This window comes from Macrobrachium nipponense, chromosome 49 (assembly GCF_015104395.2).
Source record: "Macrobrachium nipponense isolate FS-2020 chromosome 49, ASM1510439v2, whole genome shotgun sequence".
In the NCBI taxonomy this organism is placed as follows: domain Eukaryota; kingdom Metazoa; phylum Arthropoda; class Malacostraca; order Decapoda; family Palaemonidae; genus Macrobrachium; species Macrobrachium nipponense.
The window spans coordinates 4,521,398-4,538,562 of record NC_087224.1 but is presented as its reverse complement, the minus strand read 5'-3'; the positions used below and the strand labels follow the sequence as shown (position 1 = coordinate 4,538,562).

The following is a 17,165-nucleotide window of genomic DNA, read 5'->3' as shown; positions in this document are numbered from 1 at the left end:
ACTTCCAACAGGCAGACTAGTTCCCGGAAAGCAAGTGTCCTAAGTCAAGGTACTTGTAAGAAAAAGTACGTAATATAAAAATTTTCATCATATTTACAAAGTACTTTAGAATTGATTAAGCATATGTTATGATTTATAAATATGTAACTTAGGGGTTGGGGACTATGTCTGGGATCTTGTACAATTTTTTAAGTGACAGACCTCAAGTAGTTGAGTGTCATTTTTTTGCTTAGAACTATCGTGTTTGGTTTTCCACAGGGAGGTATTTTGGCACTTGTATTTATTACCTTAATAAATAATATGGTACAGTAAGCAGAGAAGAGTGGTTTGTGATAATTGTAATCAGCACTTAAACAAACATCTGGAACAGGTACAGTACTTTTAATGTTATGATCATCTTACAATATCCATTTCCATAGAGCATACAACACAAGCATTTTCAAAAATTAACTGTCCTCATCACTCTCCAGATCATAATCATCATCGAGTGGTTCATCGTCATCTGAAAACTGGAACTCTTTAACGACATCCTTGCCACCCTTGACAGGAGCTGCCAGTTCATCAAGGAGGCTGTCCGCTTCTTCCACTTTCGGCTTTTTCTCTGGTGGACCATTTATTTTCTCATCACCGCCACTAACTTCCTTATTTTCATCTTCACTGCCTTCCACATTGTCATCTGCTGGTCTGGAAAATAGTTGAAAATTAAACTGACAGAAAAATAAGCAAAGATCTATACTGAAATTTCAGCACAAATGATCCCAAAATACAAACTAACACGAAGTCTTGCTTCTCCCACCATCATTATTCATTAGTATACTATGATTATTATCATAATCTATCAAAAGTAATTATAGAATCACTGTAAGTCAAATAATTTTAAAGATACTTATCATATTTCCTTAAATGTTTAAAAAAATATACTTGCATATTTTCTAATTCTGTACATACAACTTTACACTACAATATTTACGCTTTCTTGATACAATCACATTACAGTAATTGAATCTCACAATAATAGTCGTCTGGTACTTTTAGTACCTGTTAGGACCATTCATTTTTCAAACACTGCCTAGGACTTGATTTTGCTGGCAGTGCAAGAAAACTACTAGAAACCAACTAAAAATAAAGGCAGTCCCTGGTTATCGGCAGGGGTTCCATTTTCGGCTGGGTGCTAATGAGTGAAAGCTGCCATTAACCGAAACTTGGCTTTATGGGGCTTACGGTGCAGACATCCGGTTCATAGTGCCATGCACTAGACACGCCCCATAAAACTGGATTGCCATTAACAGAGTCCGTCAATAAATGGGGAGTGCCTGTACCAAGATGAAAAACTATCCCAAAAAGAACAGGCTGCCTAACCTATTAATCAAAAACCACTAGCATGCAGTTTGTGAGAAGTGTTACTAATAATTCACTCTCCCAGTACAACACTGCCAACAGCTCCACTCCCATCCTGCCCAACCTTCTGACCCTTTCCCCCCCCCTGGAAACTCTTTCCTCAGCCTTCCACCCTTCACCCGCCCTTCCTCAGCCTATTTATGAGTTAAGCAGCATTACCAAAACTTACTTAGACTCCCACAGCATTGCCAACCAAAGATATATAAGTATATATAATTATATATATATATATCTTTGGTCCCTAGATCCAGTTATCCAAATAATGTGGAGTTCTAGATAAGGTGGACCTGGATAATCGAGTTATTACTGTATTCAGTCGCTGAGACACTACAAATATTCCAGGACTGCTGAACGATAAAGGTCACATTAAAGAAGAAATGCCAAGTTCAAAAGCCTGTACCTTATTTCTGTATCCTCTTCATCCTCTTCATCTGATGCAGACGTATCATCGCTTTCTTCAAGTTTACGTTTTTTCACCGATGGTAAATCAAAATCAGGGACACTGACTGAATCTGCTATTTGCTGCTGGAATTCCTTCTCTCGTATTTTGCGCCAACTCTCATAGTATTTATTGAGTGGGGTGCCAGTTTGTTTAACTGAAACCTCCCAGTTTTTGACCGCTTCAAGATCTGCTATGCCAAATGTGACATCTTTCCTTCGATCTTCGATAAAATCACTGTTCTCACGTATCTTGTCCAGGAGCTGCTTGAACTTCTTACAGTAGTTTGGAGATTTACATTTCTTCACAAAGGTTTTCAGTTGCAAAACTGTTGGTACAACAAAATCTGGGAAGCCTATTGATGAGCTCACCACACTCAAATAGTTGACCATACCATCATACACTTGATCAACAACTCCATCTTTAAAAGCGGACTCTTTCAACTCTCCTCTTGCTAGCCTAAGAATGCACATCCAGTTGAATGGTCTCACAGATGTCTTTTTTGGTTGTTTGAAGTAAATTGCTTTATTAAGAACCTGAAAAGATAAAACAAGCTTCAATTATGGGATAAGAAAATGTGTGAAATGCCTGTTTGAGGCATTTCAGAGGAAAATAGATGCTTGCATTCTAGAAAACAAATCGCATCCCTTATCCACATAGATGCAAACAGGATACCTCCTGATGACAGTCTAAATTATCATAAACACTGTTAAACGAAACTAACTACCACTTCTAGTAATCTGTCTGCAACATATGAAAAAGCTCCCTTAACAGGTGAAATAAGAGGAGATGAAATAAACAACAGCAAAACTAACTACAGCTAAAAGCAAGTCAAGAAGGGAACGACGGAATACAGAAGATACATGGATGCTCTAAGTCCGGAGAAAACTTGCCAGAGAAAAACAACTTGAAAATTCTTTTGTCTAAAGAATGCCTCGACTCTCACCTAATTCCAGGTATTAACCATTAATTAACAGAGAGGTAGTTTGGAAAGCCATGTAGCATTTGATGACTAATTTAATTTTATAAATTAACCATTTATTTCTTCAACAGGCTGTCCACAAAACTGACCAAGCAAACAAATTGGGATAACAAAAAAAGTTAACTAAAATTAGCACTGCAATGAGCAGATGAACCCACCTCTAATAAGAATGGCAGTACAGGTATGAAGGTGCCAGTCTTTCTGGATAATTCCGTCAAGATTCTACATATGTGGAAAGCTAGAGGGAAGAATGTTGGTGTCGGCTGCAGCTTCATGGTACCAATGGCAACCTGGAAAAATAATGCATTATGCACGGGAGGACTTTCCTTACAAACTTCCTTGGAACATAAAATAAAAATACTTATAATAACCAGTTCCCCTAACAGCAGGTGGCTCCAAAGAAAAAAAGTCACTGCTATATTTGTGACTTTAATGCTGAATTATGGGTGAACTCCTAAAGCAGAAATTTTCATTAATATCTGATGCTTGACATTACTACACAGATGGCTAATTTTCAACTGGCTGAATTCACTTTCAAATTATAGTAAATACAGTATTGCAAGCAGCTCAATGAAAGATTTCCTGAAACCCATCCTCCTTCCTCTGCTGCAATGCTTTCTTCCAGTAACTTTTCATTCTTTTTCCACCTAGTTCTCCAACTTCTTAATTCTCAATTTTGTCCCATTTTTACTTCTAATTCCAGAACAGTGCCTTTAGGTATGCCCATTTCTCACAGATGTAACAAAGTGTTTTAAATAAACCACAAAATAAGTTGAATCAACAGGTTATGGATGGATTAAAGCATAAGTTTGCTACATTCTTTTCAGATATTTTAAAATGTAACATTTCCCTGGGTGGATGATGCACTGCCTATAAAACAAACTTAAAATTTATAAAAAAAAAAAAAAAAATGATTGGGCAAGTTACACACACTACTGGCAATCATGGATCCACCTTCTGGGAAAATACTGAATAAACTCTTAAAAAAAACTTTGGAAGATAGAAGCAACTTACCTGTGTGACTGGAAAGATCATAGGCTGAAGTATGGCATTTGGATGAGTTTTCCCCAAAAGATCACACCACAGGTTTAAACAGTGAATATACTGCCAGTTATAAACAAGCTGCACACGTTCCTGAAAACAAAGTAAGATAACTTAAACTTTTTTATTTCTGATGGATGGAAATTATTTATTTTCTGTCCATTTTTTTAAGTATTGATTTCCATCATGAAAGGAAAAATATAACAAAACCCACTTAGAAAGTGAAAAATTGTCACTCACCTTCTTAGGAAGTATAATAGCATTCCGAAGGTGTAATAGCCATCTACGGATAATATAAACGCATGCCTATAAGCACGTGCAAAATCCAACATGTATAATTCGACCAAAGATACACGCATGAAATCAATAAGGCCCCAAGTAGATGGTGAAGTGAAACGACAGTTTTGCACATATGCTATGTACATTTTCTGAAAGAAAATACAATACTAATTCAAGAACAATGCTCATGAAGCACTTACAGAAAGATTATGAGACTAAGAAAGCTAAAAATACTTGTGTAAAAATGAACAATAAAAATATGCCTTTGAGTAAGTAAAACCCCAATTCTCCAACTATGTACATTATTTAGTATGAATCTGAGTGAAATGCAAATTATGGAACACATATAATGTACTTTGTGTGAATGTTCCTAGTTCAAGCATCAATGAATATAGTTTTACATACAACCAATTCAGAGAATGGCAATTTATCAAATATCTAATTTTGTAATTGCAAACTACCTCTGCATCGTACCTTTAAAACTCATATCTATCTCGTTAGAAAACAGACTCCTCACCTTGAGCATCCATTCCAAAAATTCGCCGTGTAGGATCTGAGTCAGCCTGAACATGGCCATAAAAGCCAAAACTCTAACTTTTTTATCGCTTGTAGCCCACATGACAATGAGTCTTCTTGCAAGCAGTCTGCTCATGCTCTTGTGTCCTGCATAGAAAGGTATAAGAGGGAGCACTCCATTCCTCAGGACTGCTTCAGCCACACTGGGTTCGGCAACTACCTCGGTCAACTAAAGAAAACAAACAATTCATTAAATACTGAAATGTGTTTAGAAAAATAAGAACTATTTTCTTGAAAAAGATAGCCTACATAATACTTTAGATAAGCATTCTCTAACACTATAACAATAACGTATAGCCTTGGGCAGACTTCAATCTATGAATTTAACTTTCACAATTTCTATAAAAATGAAGCACTAAATTCATTAACTGTCAATTCTTTGTAAGCCTTTTTCTTAAAAGTAATACAGTGGTACAAATGCCAATCTTTGGATTTCTTCAGTTACAAAAAGTTATGTCATCACACAGACCAGAGGTAAAGCAATTTCATTCTTCATGTCACAACATAACCAGTTCCCACATGACCTCTACCACAGAATGTCACATCAGGTTAAAGGAACAGAATACATGCAACATGTTTATTTTGCTATGTTCGAGCTGCTCTGATGTATAGTTATGACACCTAATCATTTTTGTAAGTTTTCTCTGATGTCCTCTGACAAGACAATAACCTTCAACCATCTGGCCACAACCAACATAACCACAACAAACAATTGCTTCTTAGAAAGGAGTTTGTCCTTCACTGTTGGCACAAGCTGTCCATCCCTCTCACTTCTCCACATTCTATGAATAATCAAAACCTCTTTCCAAACTGTACGCAAGTTCATCAACTAACACTAGTCCAGACAGCATTGAAACCAGATAGAAAGACCTAGTTAATTAAACTAAAGTAAGTACTACATCAATGTGAGCACTGGCCATCGCTTATGGATACGTAAAATCAGAAGCAAATAATTCAATAACTTACTGCAATCATTTGTCGAAGATACGGCTTGATACTATTCTTATATTTACTCCATCGTTTAGATGCTGTGGGCAACTGACTTTTATCCTTAAGCTTGAAGACAGTTCTCAATGCAAAGGCCATATTTTTCAAACACAGTCTCACAACAGCATTGAAATCTGCAAAATAAAAAAAATTATTAAAAATAAATTATTAGTTTAAATATTTTCATACATGGATTTGTTACTTGTATCTGATCAAAGCTCTTCAACCAAAGTTGTTCAACCATTTACTTGCCTTGCAGTTACTCAAACAACTTTCTTGCAGAACTTAAATAATATAATTTTACCATTAAAATGCACAATTTTGTTCATCAAAATTCATTTACAAAACCACAATAATAAGATACTGAATGACATAACAGTATATATATGAATTTCTTCAACACCATATAAACAGACAAAAACGTTAAAAAAACCACCATTTCTATTACAGTATTAACATTATTATCGAATACTTGAACATGAAGCTTCAATATTAAGTAAATCCTGCAGCAAGGTAAAGTTAAAAAGAGATCAAAGTAACATGGAAAACCGAAAGTCCAAAGCAAAGTCGCTGCTTCCAAAGTGACTCTGCAATTCCCAATGGAAATTGATTGATTTGATTGATTGTATGGTGCTTTTACGTTGCATGGAACCAGTGGTTATTCAGCAACGGGACCAACGGCTTTACGTGACTTCCAAAGCACGTCGAGAGTGAACTTCTATCACCAGAAATACACATCTCTCACTCCTCAACGGAATGGCCGAGAATCGAACCCGTGACCACCGAGGTGGAACTCTAATACCATACCAACTACGCCGCTGAGGAGCTTCCACCAGTTTAATGAGAACAGGAGTGAAACTGCACAGGAGTAGCAGACTAATAAAGACTAATATAGAATGGGACTCTAAAGACATTAGAAGAATCCTGGAGAAAATGATGCTACAGAACCTGTCAGGAATAACAAGTGATTTGCTATAGCATCCCTTTTAACTTTTTATATTATTGTTTTAATACTTTCTCCCAATGCCTTCTGGTTCACTTAGTCTTGAATCAGAACTACTAGTAGTTCTGATTCAAGACTAAGTGAACTAGAAGGCATTGGGAGAAAATATCATAACAGTAATATAAAAAGTTAAAAGGGATGTACGAACAATGTGATAACTACAGAGCAAGAAAATTACAGAAGCAAGCTATGAAAGCATTGGAAAGTGTTAGAACAAGGGTTGCTTCATCGACCAGACCACGCTTCACTGAAATTAATCCATAACATAAGGGCAGATTTGTTGCTCATAGGCATATGCTAACTGTCACCTGAGTGGTCTGCTTGATTATTGCTTTACGACTAAAATACCTGAAGTACGTATAGTTGTACTTACTCTGAGATCCTTTCACCACGTATTTGCTTGTTTTCTCTACATAACCTTTCTTCCCGCCAGACAAACTCTCAATTGCTGCCAAGAATGCTTGCTGCACTTCCAAAAAAGCTGGCATTGGACTGGAAATAAAAAAAACTAAGATTACTACAAGAGAAAAATGCTTCTTTTATGAAGGAATAGGAATCTTTGGTTCTTATAAAAGCAAGTTGAAAACCAAAAACTACATAAAATGTAAACTACAGTAACAATAGTGATAACATGCAAACTACATAACAGCAGTTTCATAATGTTTGCAAATTTTATATAGAAGAATATAAATTCTTAGAACTGAAGTAGTTTTACTTTAATTTCATTTATTTACATATTTCAAAGTGATCTTATTTCTAAAACCCGCCAATAATTGACACCCCGTCTAAAAACACTCATAACTGCCCATCTTGATAGTTCAAACACCAAAAAACCCCTCCACAAATGCATATACCTACTTATCTTAATAGTTTTATCAAGATGATTGTTTTTAATTGGTTTCCAGCTGGCGCTAGAAGATTACCCTATCGTTAAGACCGAAAGTTTGTTCCTCGTTTGAACAAAAATGTATTTAGTCACGAAAATATGAAAAAATAGTAATAAGTGAATACTTCTCTGAAAAAGTCTGCAAACAGGAGAATTTTTCCCAAATAATGTGGATGTAAGTTTCACAGAAAAATCCACGAACATGGCGAAGACACGAACCAGAACTACAAATAGGCTGGGGTCAACTGTGCAAAAGAAACTTAGCGCAGCTATACGAACCTCTCACCCTTCAGCTCCTCTTCCCAATCTTGAATCATCTGTGCAGTGATGTTGCCACCTAGACCCTTCACGTCGTCAATCTCGAGGTCAGAGTCATCACTGTCCCCCTCCTCCTGAAACATTTGAATTTTGCTTTTAAAAAACTAATGATCTAAATTTTCTCTCATTCAAAATGTATCCAAAGTAACCTAAATAGGTAACCTATACAATAGTCAGTCTCTTTAAATCAATTTATAACTGCAATTTAACCAAAATGAAAGTACAAGACCTGTAACACCCTGCAGGACCTGTAAGTTCAAGAGTATACTTTGCTTCAAAAATTAAAAAAAACTTTTATCACGTAATGTATATTTATACCAGACAAACTATCTCAACATGGACAATCAAAGATGACTGAGTTGTTTATAATTTGTAGTCTTGCTAGGAAAACTTATGTCCTTTCTGGCTTGTTTCATGATGCCATGTTTACACCATAGAAGTTATAGTATTATTTTATTGTTGGAAGTAGTAGTTATATATATTACATAAATTATCTACAAAGTAGAAATAATTCATACTTATCTTCAGTTGACCAATCTGAAGCAGTTCATCTTTGAATCTAAAAGCATCCACAATCTCTCCAATATTAGATCAACAGAAAACACAAATTTACCATCCGGGCCTTTCAACCAAAATAGCTAAGTTTTATATTCTAATATAAACTGCACTTTCAAACTTCATTTTTTCCACCATCCATACACGTGATTGCTCCTTTTACTTGCTGTCATACACTTTCCTTTCTCTACATATCAACAATTACAAATTTTTCATCAGTTTTCCAGATTCTTTTCATGAATATCAATAAACAATGTATAATCTGCTATTATCAGCCACTGTACACTTCAATCATAGCTGTTTCATCTCTCATAAGTTTCCAACTACATCTTCTCTCACCCCAGATTCTCAAATAACTATACAGGCAGTCCCCGGGTTATGACGGGGGTTCCGTTCTTGAGACTCATCGTAAGCTGAAAATCGTCGTAAGCCAGAACAACGTGAAAAATCCCTCAGAAAACCTTACTTTTAATGCTTTGGGTGCATTCAAAACTATGTAAACTGTATTCTTATTGCATTTTTCATAAATAACCTTCAAATATTGATTATCTTGCATTTTTGGTGTCACATTTCTTCTGCCAGATAAGCGTTGTAGGTGTCGTAACCCTGGAAATAATTTCTGATGAATGTAATTGAAAAGCGCCTTAACCTCGGAACGTCGTAAGCCGAACCCGTCGTAACCTGGGGACTGCCTGTACTACCTTACAGAAAACCTGACAACTGTCTCATCTACATAACACCACATGCTTTGCTTTCATCAGAAAGTTTCTTATCAGTATTCTCTACAGATATGTGCATGGCAACACCTCCATATCACAGACTTTTACTGAAGGATGAGACTTGTAGCTTAACATGGTCACACTAAAGAACTATGTATCATTATAATAACAGTTTTGGACATGATATATACCTCAGACCCCTGAGGCGAACTTTCAGGATTCTGGCCTTCTTTGTCTTCTGTTTCATCCTCATCCTCTTCATCAGAACTCTTCAAGTCCATCAGTTCCGAAGACTGCATCATTGCGGCATAAAATTCTGGGTCAGCATCCTTCAGTTTCTCCAGATACTCTTTTTGGCTTAAGTTGGATGCTTCAGCCATCTCCTCATCATCAGAAAAATCATCTGAATCTGAAATCATTAGAGAGAATTCAACTGTAAATCAAAACTTGACCACAAAATAAACCTGAAGCCTCTATCACAACCAAATTTTGTGAGATGCTGACATTTCTTTTATTGGAAATTAGTCATTAACATCATTAACAGTGATGAAGTTAATAGTGAGACAGCCACAGGCATGTAGTATACCCAGCTATGGTGAACGATTAGCAAGTAGTTGGGTGTTAGATGACAGCATGTACCCAAAATATAGAAATGATTTTTCACGCAGTGACAGTTAATGCATACTATATGATTGAAAAGGATATCTAAGTAAAAAAATTCCAGCATTATTAATACCACTTAAGATACTTTATGTATCTAGTTGACCATTGGTAGTCTACACTAATTTTTTGCCTTATACACTTCCTGTCTCTGAATAATTTTATTAGTGGAATAGCATACCCATTGGTATCACTCTGGCCTGTAGTATACCTCAGATCACATTCACTTGCAGAATTTTCTCTGTATACATTTTTAGAGTAAACAACACAAGTAAAAGATACAAAATCAGTTAAATTAAAACAAAAGGCCATATACGTACTAATGTATGTACGGATAACTTTATGGCAATTACCACATTTTATATGAATTTTTCAGAGGTTTGCGTAACATTTTCTTGTGCATCTAATCCCTAACATAGGGAAAAGCTGGCATGAAAATGATGATAATGTTTGCAAGAAGCATATTAAGCATATACAGAATGGATCTTGTTATATTTCCGTAGATTTTAGAAGCACACAGAGGCACAGGAGCTATTTAAGTGTAATTTATGATCCTTTCCTTTCACAGCATTTCAAATTATCCCACTTTATAATTTGCAATAATTCCTGTCTTACCTTCTTCATTGTCTGGTTTAGCCTTTTTCAACTTGGAACCTTTATTCTTCTTTGTGACAGACACACCCTTTTTCTTCTTTTCTGTAGAGATGCCATCATCTAAAGCCTGAAGCCAAAATTTGGAAAAAATCAGCAAACTGTTTGATTACAAAACATTTATTAAAAGGCATGACCAAGTATATGCTTCCTATTCATCTCTGACTAAATAAAAAGCCAGGTAGTATTACTTTCATCATCTTCGAAGACTAATATGAACTCTCTTCTGACTGCAATTACAATTCACTCTCTAGAAAAGTCAATCGTGCATAAAACCACAAAGAGAACACAAATATAAATATACTATTTACACATATCACTCATAGAGATCATGGTTACAACTTATAAAAGGCAGTAACAAAGAATCCAACTACGTAACTGAATGGCAGAGGCAAAGTGAAAGTAATACATACATTTAACTCCCTCATTAACAGTCAGGAATGAACAGGGTAATGTTTGTAATTTTGAGAGTAAATTGAACAATGTCATCAAAATTCCAGTACTCACACTGTCATCTTCTTGTATCATTGTGAACATATCATCCACTGACATGTTAGCAATCTCATCTTGCTTTCTCTTGTTCACTCCTTTACTTTTTCCTTTCTGGTCCTTTTTCCGTTGCTTTTTATTTCCACTGAATTTTTCTTTGCCTGCCTTGGCCTTCAGTTTCATTTTTGTACTATGAAGGAACAGTTATACCCTGAAGGAAACTGTTACACCCTGGGGAAAAAAATGACATAATTAACTGCTGGTGCCAACTATCTACAGGCAGTCCCCGGGTTACGACGGGGGTTCCGTTCTTGAGATGCGTTGTAACCCGAAAATCGTCGTAAGCCGGAGCTTCATCAAAAATCCTAAGAAAACCTTACTTTTAATGCTTCGGGTGCATTCAATACTATGTAAACTGCATTCTTATTGCATTTTTCATAAAAAAACCTTCAAATATTGATTATTTTGCATTTTTGGTGTCATATTTCTTCTGCCAGATGAGCGTTGTAGGCGTCGTAACCCTGGAAATAATTTCTGATGAATATAATTGAAAAGCGCCTTAACCTCGGAACGTCGTAAGTCGAACCCATCGTAACCCGGGGACTGCCTACATAAACTATAACAATTCCAGGTCTTTATACATTCCACAAACATATCTAAAAAATAAATGCATATTCTGAAAAGTTTAATATGGAACGATGCCAAGAAATCAGATGCCATGATGGTTCTGTATTATGTCACAAGAACTATCTTGAAGTGTAAGTAGTAATGGAGGAAACTACAAAAGAGTGGGGATGAGATGGACCAGCAGAATGAAAGGAGTACCAGTATACATATCTCAGAAACATAAAAGGACAAGAGAAGAGAGGCATGTAGACCAAATGAATGAAAATTAAAGGAAGTAGTGTAATCTTTTAAAGTAAACCTATTGTTTTTTTTTTTGTTTTTTTTTACATACAAACCCAATAATTTTGAAAGGTTAATAAGCAACAGGAGCATTTTTATATAGTACACCTAAGATGAAGTCTCAACTTTTCTTTTGTTTTTCATGTATGCATTTGGACTTACCTCAACCCCTTCAGGTAGAACTGGTATCATCTGCATAGCCTTATTCAACTGCAATAATTTTACTTCCAACATTTGCATTTATTTTACTAAAAAAAAACCAATACTGTCCAATAGCAGGAGTAACTTACTAGAATAGTTTCAATACCCCAAAGATCTAAAATCTTGGTTTTGTTGAGGATGTGCTCCTAGATTCTGACTCAACATGATTAAGAATAGCCTAGGCCAGTACACTTGTCCAGACAAAACTTCAACCTTTTACACTTTCTCTAGATTTTCACGACATTTCAGACAAAAACTCGACTAGCCTACATTCATATGCTTTCATCAATTATGCAAAACAATGGGACAATGCCAAGGTATACAAAAATGCATATTTTAAAAGGAATTTGTACATTTCCTAATTGGGTAAATGAACGAGCCAAGACATAGCGGCCACCTCTAACGGAACGCGGCCACCTTTCTGAAAAAGTACTTGAATTCGCTGCCATGAGCATCAGTCAAAACTTGTGGCCCATCCAGGCTGCACACCAAGACCTATACACTCCTCTCGAAATAAGTGTTTTCTCCTAAAATGATATTGTTAAGATACAATAAAGTTTGTTCATACTTACCTGGCAGATATATATATAGCTGTATTCTCTGAAGTCCGACAGAATTTCTAAAACTTACGACACACGTCAGTGGGATTTGTTAGGGTGTTAGTACCCATTCCCGCCGCTGGGAGGCGGGTATCAGGAACCATTCCCATTTTCTATCAGATTTCTATCTCCACTGTCTCCTGAGGGGAGGTGGGTGGGTACTAAAAATATATATATCTGCCAGGTAAGTATGAACAAACTTTATTGTATCTTAACAATATCATTTTGTTCATGAAACTTACCTGTCAGATATATATATAGCTGAATCCCACCTTTAGTGCGGTGGGAGAGACAGAAAAAGGATTTAGGAAACATATAAATGTATATGATTGACATCTTGGTTTCCTACCTGTTAGCATAGCTGACTTCGTGATTACTGTCACCCAAGCCTGCATCTGCTCACTAGAGTTACCAACAAGGTAGTGACCTGTGTAGTTGGTGCGCTCTAGATGATCTGTCAACGGGGACGGGACCACAATGTGACTAGACCATGACCATACTTCTGAGGGCAACGAGGCAAAAACCACCACCTAAGTTAGCCTATAACACAACTCCATATACCAAAGGCTAAAGGAAGGGACGACTGTACTCGGCAGCCGACCCTACAACCATAAACATACAAATATTAAAAACTCACCTACCCTTTTCTATGGGAAAGGATGAGTGCTACCTCCTGCCCCCAAATAGTGTCTGCGGCGACGTATGGTCCGAGAGAGTAACAGCTTTCATAGGTCGTTTCTCACCTCCCCTAGGTAGTGCGAGGCGAAACACTGAGTTACTCCTCCAAAAAGTAGCACTTAAAATGTCTTTAAGAGCCATGTTTTTTCTGAAAGGCTATTGAGGTCGAAATAGCCCTTACTTCGTGCGCATTAACTTTTAGTATCTTCCAAGTCCCGCTGTCTTTGCAAGAAGCGTGCGCCTCTTTAATGTGTTCCTTAAAAAGAATGCCAGTGCATTCTTGGACATGGGCATGTTTGGTCTCTTGACCGAACACCATAAGTTCTCCGCAGAACCTCGGCAATCCTTCGTTCTACGAATATACTCTCTAAGAGCCCTAACGGACACAGGACTCTTTCTGGCTCTTGACCAATGATCTCTGCCATACCCTTGATCTCGAATGTTCTAGGCCACGGATTGGAAGGGTTTTCGTTTTTGGCCAGAAACGACATACTCAAAGAGCAGACTGCGTTATGCCCTTTGAAACCGACGTTGTTTGTGATAGCCTGTATTTCGCTAACTCTCTTCGCCGTCGCCAGAGCAGTTAGGAATACAGTTTTCTTCGTCAAATCTCGTAGAGACGAAGAGGAAAGAGGTTCAAAGCGATTTGACATTAGATATTTGAGGACCACATCCAGGTTCCACGAAGGTAGCTTCGTAGTGGTACCTTGGCGTCTCGAAAGATCTCAAAAGATCATGGAGATCCTTGTTGTTAGCGAGGTCAAGACCTCTATGGCGAAAAACTACAGATAGGACGCTTCTGTAGCCTTTAATAGTTGACACTGCCAACTTCAGATCTTGTTTCAGATAAAGCAAGAAGTCGGCGATCTGGCTCACAGAGGTAGTGGTAGAGGAAACTCCTTTTCTCTTACACCAACTTCTAAAGGCTGCCCACTTCGATTGGTAAACCGCGATTGATGATGGTTCTCCTCGCGGTGGCGATAGCTTTAGCCACTGATTTCGAAAAACCTCTCGCTCTGGCCAACTTTTGGATAGTCTGAACGCAGTCAGACTCAGAGCGGAGAGGTTTTTGTGGTACCTCTCGAAGTGGGGCTGTTTGAGTAGATCTCTCCTTAACGGAAGAGATCTCGGATAATCCACTAGGTAGAACATCACCTCTGTGAACCAGATCGCTGCGGGCCAAAAGGGGGCGATTAAAGTCAACCTCGTCCCTCCGATGCTGCAAAATTTTTCTCATCACCTCCCCCAGGATCTTGAAAAGGGGAAAAGCGTAGAGATCCAGGCCCGTCCAATCCCATAGAAGGGCGTCTACTGATACTGCTCCCGGATCGAGAACCGGGGAGCAATACAGAGGAAAGTCTCGCCGTCCTTGATGTTTGCAAAGATGGTCCACTAAGGGGCATGGCACCCAAAGACCCACAGTTCCTGGCATACTTCTTGATTGAGAGTCCACTCTGTCGGCAATAACTGTCCTTGTCGACTGAGGAGATCTGCCCGGACGTTCTCGACTCCTGCAATGAATCTTGTCAATATTGTGACTTCTCTCTCCTTTGCCCAAAGTAGGATCTCTTTCGCTAGATAAAACAGGGAGCGAGAGTGTGTTCCTCCTTGTTTCTTCAAGTATGCCAGGGCTGTGGTGTTGTCCGAGTTGACTTGAACTACACGACGGGAGACTTTGTTGTGGAAGAACTGGAGCGCTAATTGAACCGCTGCCAGCTCTTTGAAGTTGATATGCCAGGTTACCTGTTCCCCTCTCCAGGTACCTGACACTTCCTACCCCCCCTAGAGTTGCTCCCACCACCCCAGTGGATGACGCGTCGGAGAACAACACTAGGTCGGGGTTCTGAAGCTTGAGGGATATGCCCTCTGACAGCTTCCATGGATCGAGCCACCATCTTAGATGGTTCTTCACCTCTTCCGAGATGCTTAACTTCATGTCGAAGTTGTCCTTTTCTGTCCAGCTGTCCGACAGAAAGAACTGAAGAGGTCGGAGGTGTCAGCCTCCCCAGGGAAACAAACTTCTCCAGCGAGGAAAATGGTCCCCAGCAGACTCATCCATTCCCTCACCGAGCTGAATCCTTCCCTAGAAAGGGAAAGGCCGACACTTTTCTATGCCTTGTGCTGACGTTCCTGGGACGGAAAAGCCCGAAAGCAACTGAATCCATCTGAATCCCCAGATACACGATGGACTGTGTTGGGGTCAGATGTGACTTTTCGAAGTTCACCAGAAGTCCAAGGGACGCAGCTAAAGACAGAGTCGTTTGCAAATACCTTCAGGCACCGGGTGGTCTGCGAGGGGAGGCTCGTATGGAGCCAGTCGTCCAGATAGAGCGAGATTCTGTGGAAAGATGGAGCCACCTCGCCACGTTCTTCATTAAGATGGTGAAGATAAAAGGGGCCGTACTCAGTCCGCAAACAAAGAGCCCTGAATTGAAAGACCTTCCCTTTCAATACGAACCGAAGGTACTTCATCGATTGGGGATGTATCGGGACGTGAAAGTAGGCGTCCTGGAGGTCGAGTGATACCATCCAATCTCCGGGGTGTCTTAAGGCCCCCAGAACTGACTGAGGTGTCTCCATCTTGAACCTCTGCTTCTCTATAAAGAGGTTTAGACGACTTACATCCAAGACGGGCCGCCACCCTCCTGATTGTTTCGGTACAAGAAAAGAAACAATCTGTTGTAAAATCCTTGGCGTTGCCAGGTCTAAAACCTGTTCCATCTGCTCGTTTCTCGAGCATCTGCTCGAGCAGGTCGAAAGTATCTTTCGCTTTGTCAGCGGATACGATGGGGACAAGTCCTGGGAGTGGAAGTCAACGGGGGCGGCTTTATGAAAGGGATCTTGTAACCCTTCTCTATGACGTCGAGAGACCAGGTGTCTGCCTCTCTTACTCTCCAGGCTTCTGCAAACAACTGCAGCCTGGCTCCTACCGGTGACTGAATGGCACGATCTCTCACTTCTTACCCCACTAGACTTGGAAGGGGCTCTACCTCTAGGAAGACTTCTTCCTCGAGGAGACGATCTAGCGGAAGTCCCTCCACGAAAGGGCTTCTGCTTTCTAACGGTTGGGTTCCTGACGACGTTGAAGGGCCAGCCGGACGTCTCGAAAGGAACTGAGCCAACAGGTCTTGTGTGGCTTTCTCTTGCAGACTAACTGCAGATCCTTCACCATAGCTTGGGGGAAGAGATGACTCGAGAAGGGGAGGCTACAAAAGTTCTGTCCTCGTGCGGGAGATACAGACTTAGCCGCGAAAGTTGCAATAAAGCGACCTTTCTTAAGAAACCCCCTGCTGAAAAAATGAGAGGCTAACTCCTCTGAGCCATCCCTGACGGCCTTTGTCCATGCATGATACTACACTGGACAAGCTCCCCCAAGCTGATCGAGTCTGGCTTACGAGATTGGTTGTCTAAGGCTCCAAGACACCAGTCTAAAAAGTTGAATACCTCTAAGGACCTAAACAGTCCCTTCAAAAGATGGTCCAGTTCAGAAGTCGTCCAAGATACTTTAGCTGAGGCTAAAAGGGCCCTCCTTGAGGCATCAACCACGCTGGCGAAATCACCTTGAGCAGACGTAGGAACCTTCAATCCTAATTCCTCGCCTGTCTCATACCACATCCCTGCCTTACCGCTAAGTCTAGACGGAGGCAGGGCGAAAGTAGTCCTTCCTTTTGCTTTCCTAGACTCCATCCAGCGTTAACCTTCCGGAAAGCTCTTCTAGTAGATAACGACGTCTTCATCTTCACGAAACCTGGAGACTTGCTTGTCTTCGACGACGAAAACTGAGAAGGAGGAGAAGGA

At 39.2% G+C, this 17,165-nt stretch overlaps 1 protein-coding gene across 1 annotated transcript in view; it reads right to left on the bottom strand.

The window, feature by feature from the left end:
- Positions 1-362: 362 nt before the first annotated feature.
- LOC135205275 (nucleolar complex protein 2 homolog) overlaps positions 363-17,165 on the bottom strand; it is a 42,099-nt gene continuing 25,296 nt past the window's right edge. The window contains 13 exon segments of the mRNA XM_064235650.1: positions 363-684; positions 1,799-2,373; positions 2,978-3,109; positions 3,834-3,953; positions 4,101-4,153; positions 4,156-4,288; positions 4,657-4,884; positions 5,682-5,836; positions 7,079-7,197; positions 7,871-7,983; positions 9,375-9,592; positions 10,459-10,564; positions 11,002-11,214. Of these exon segments, the coding sequence (XP_064091720.1) occupies positions 447-684; positions 1,799-2,373; positions 2,978-3,109; positions 3,834-3,953; positions 4,101-4,153; positions 4,156-4,288; positions 4,657-4,884; positions 5,682-5,836; positions 7,079-7,197; positions 7,871-7,983; positions 9,375-9,592; positions 10,459-10,564; positions 11,002-11,166 (2,355 nt within the window). The 5' untranslated portion in view covers positions 11,167-11,214 and the 3' untranslated portion in view covers positions 363-446.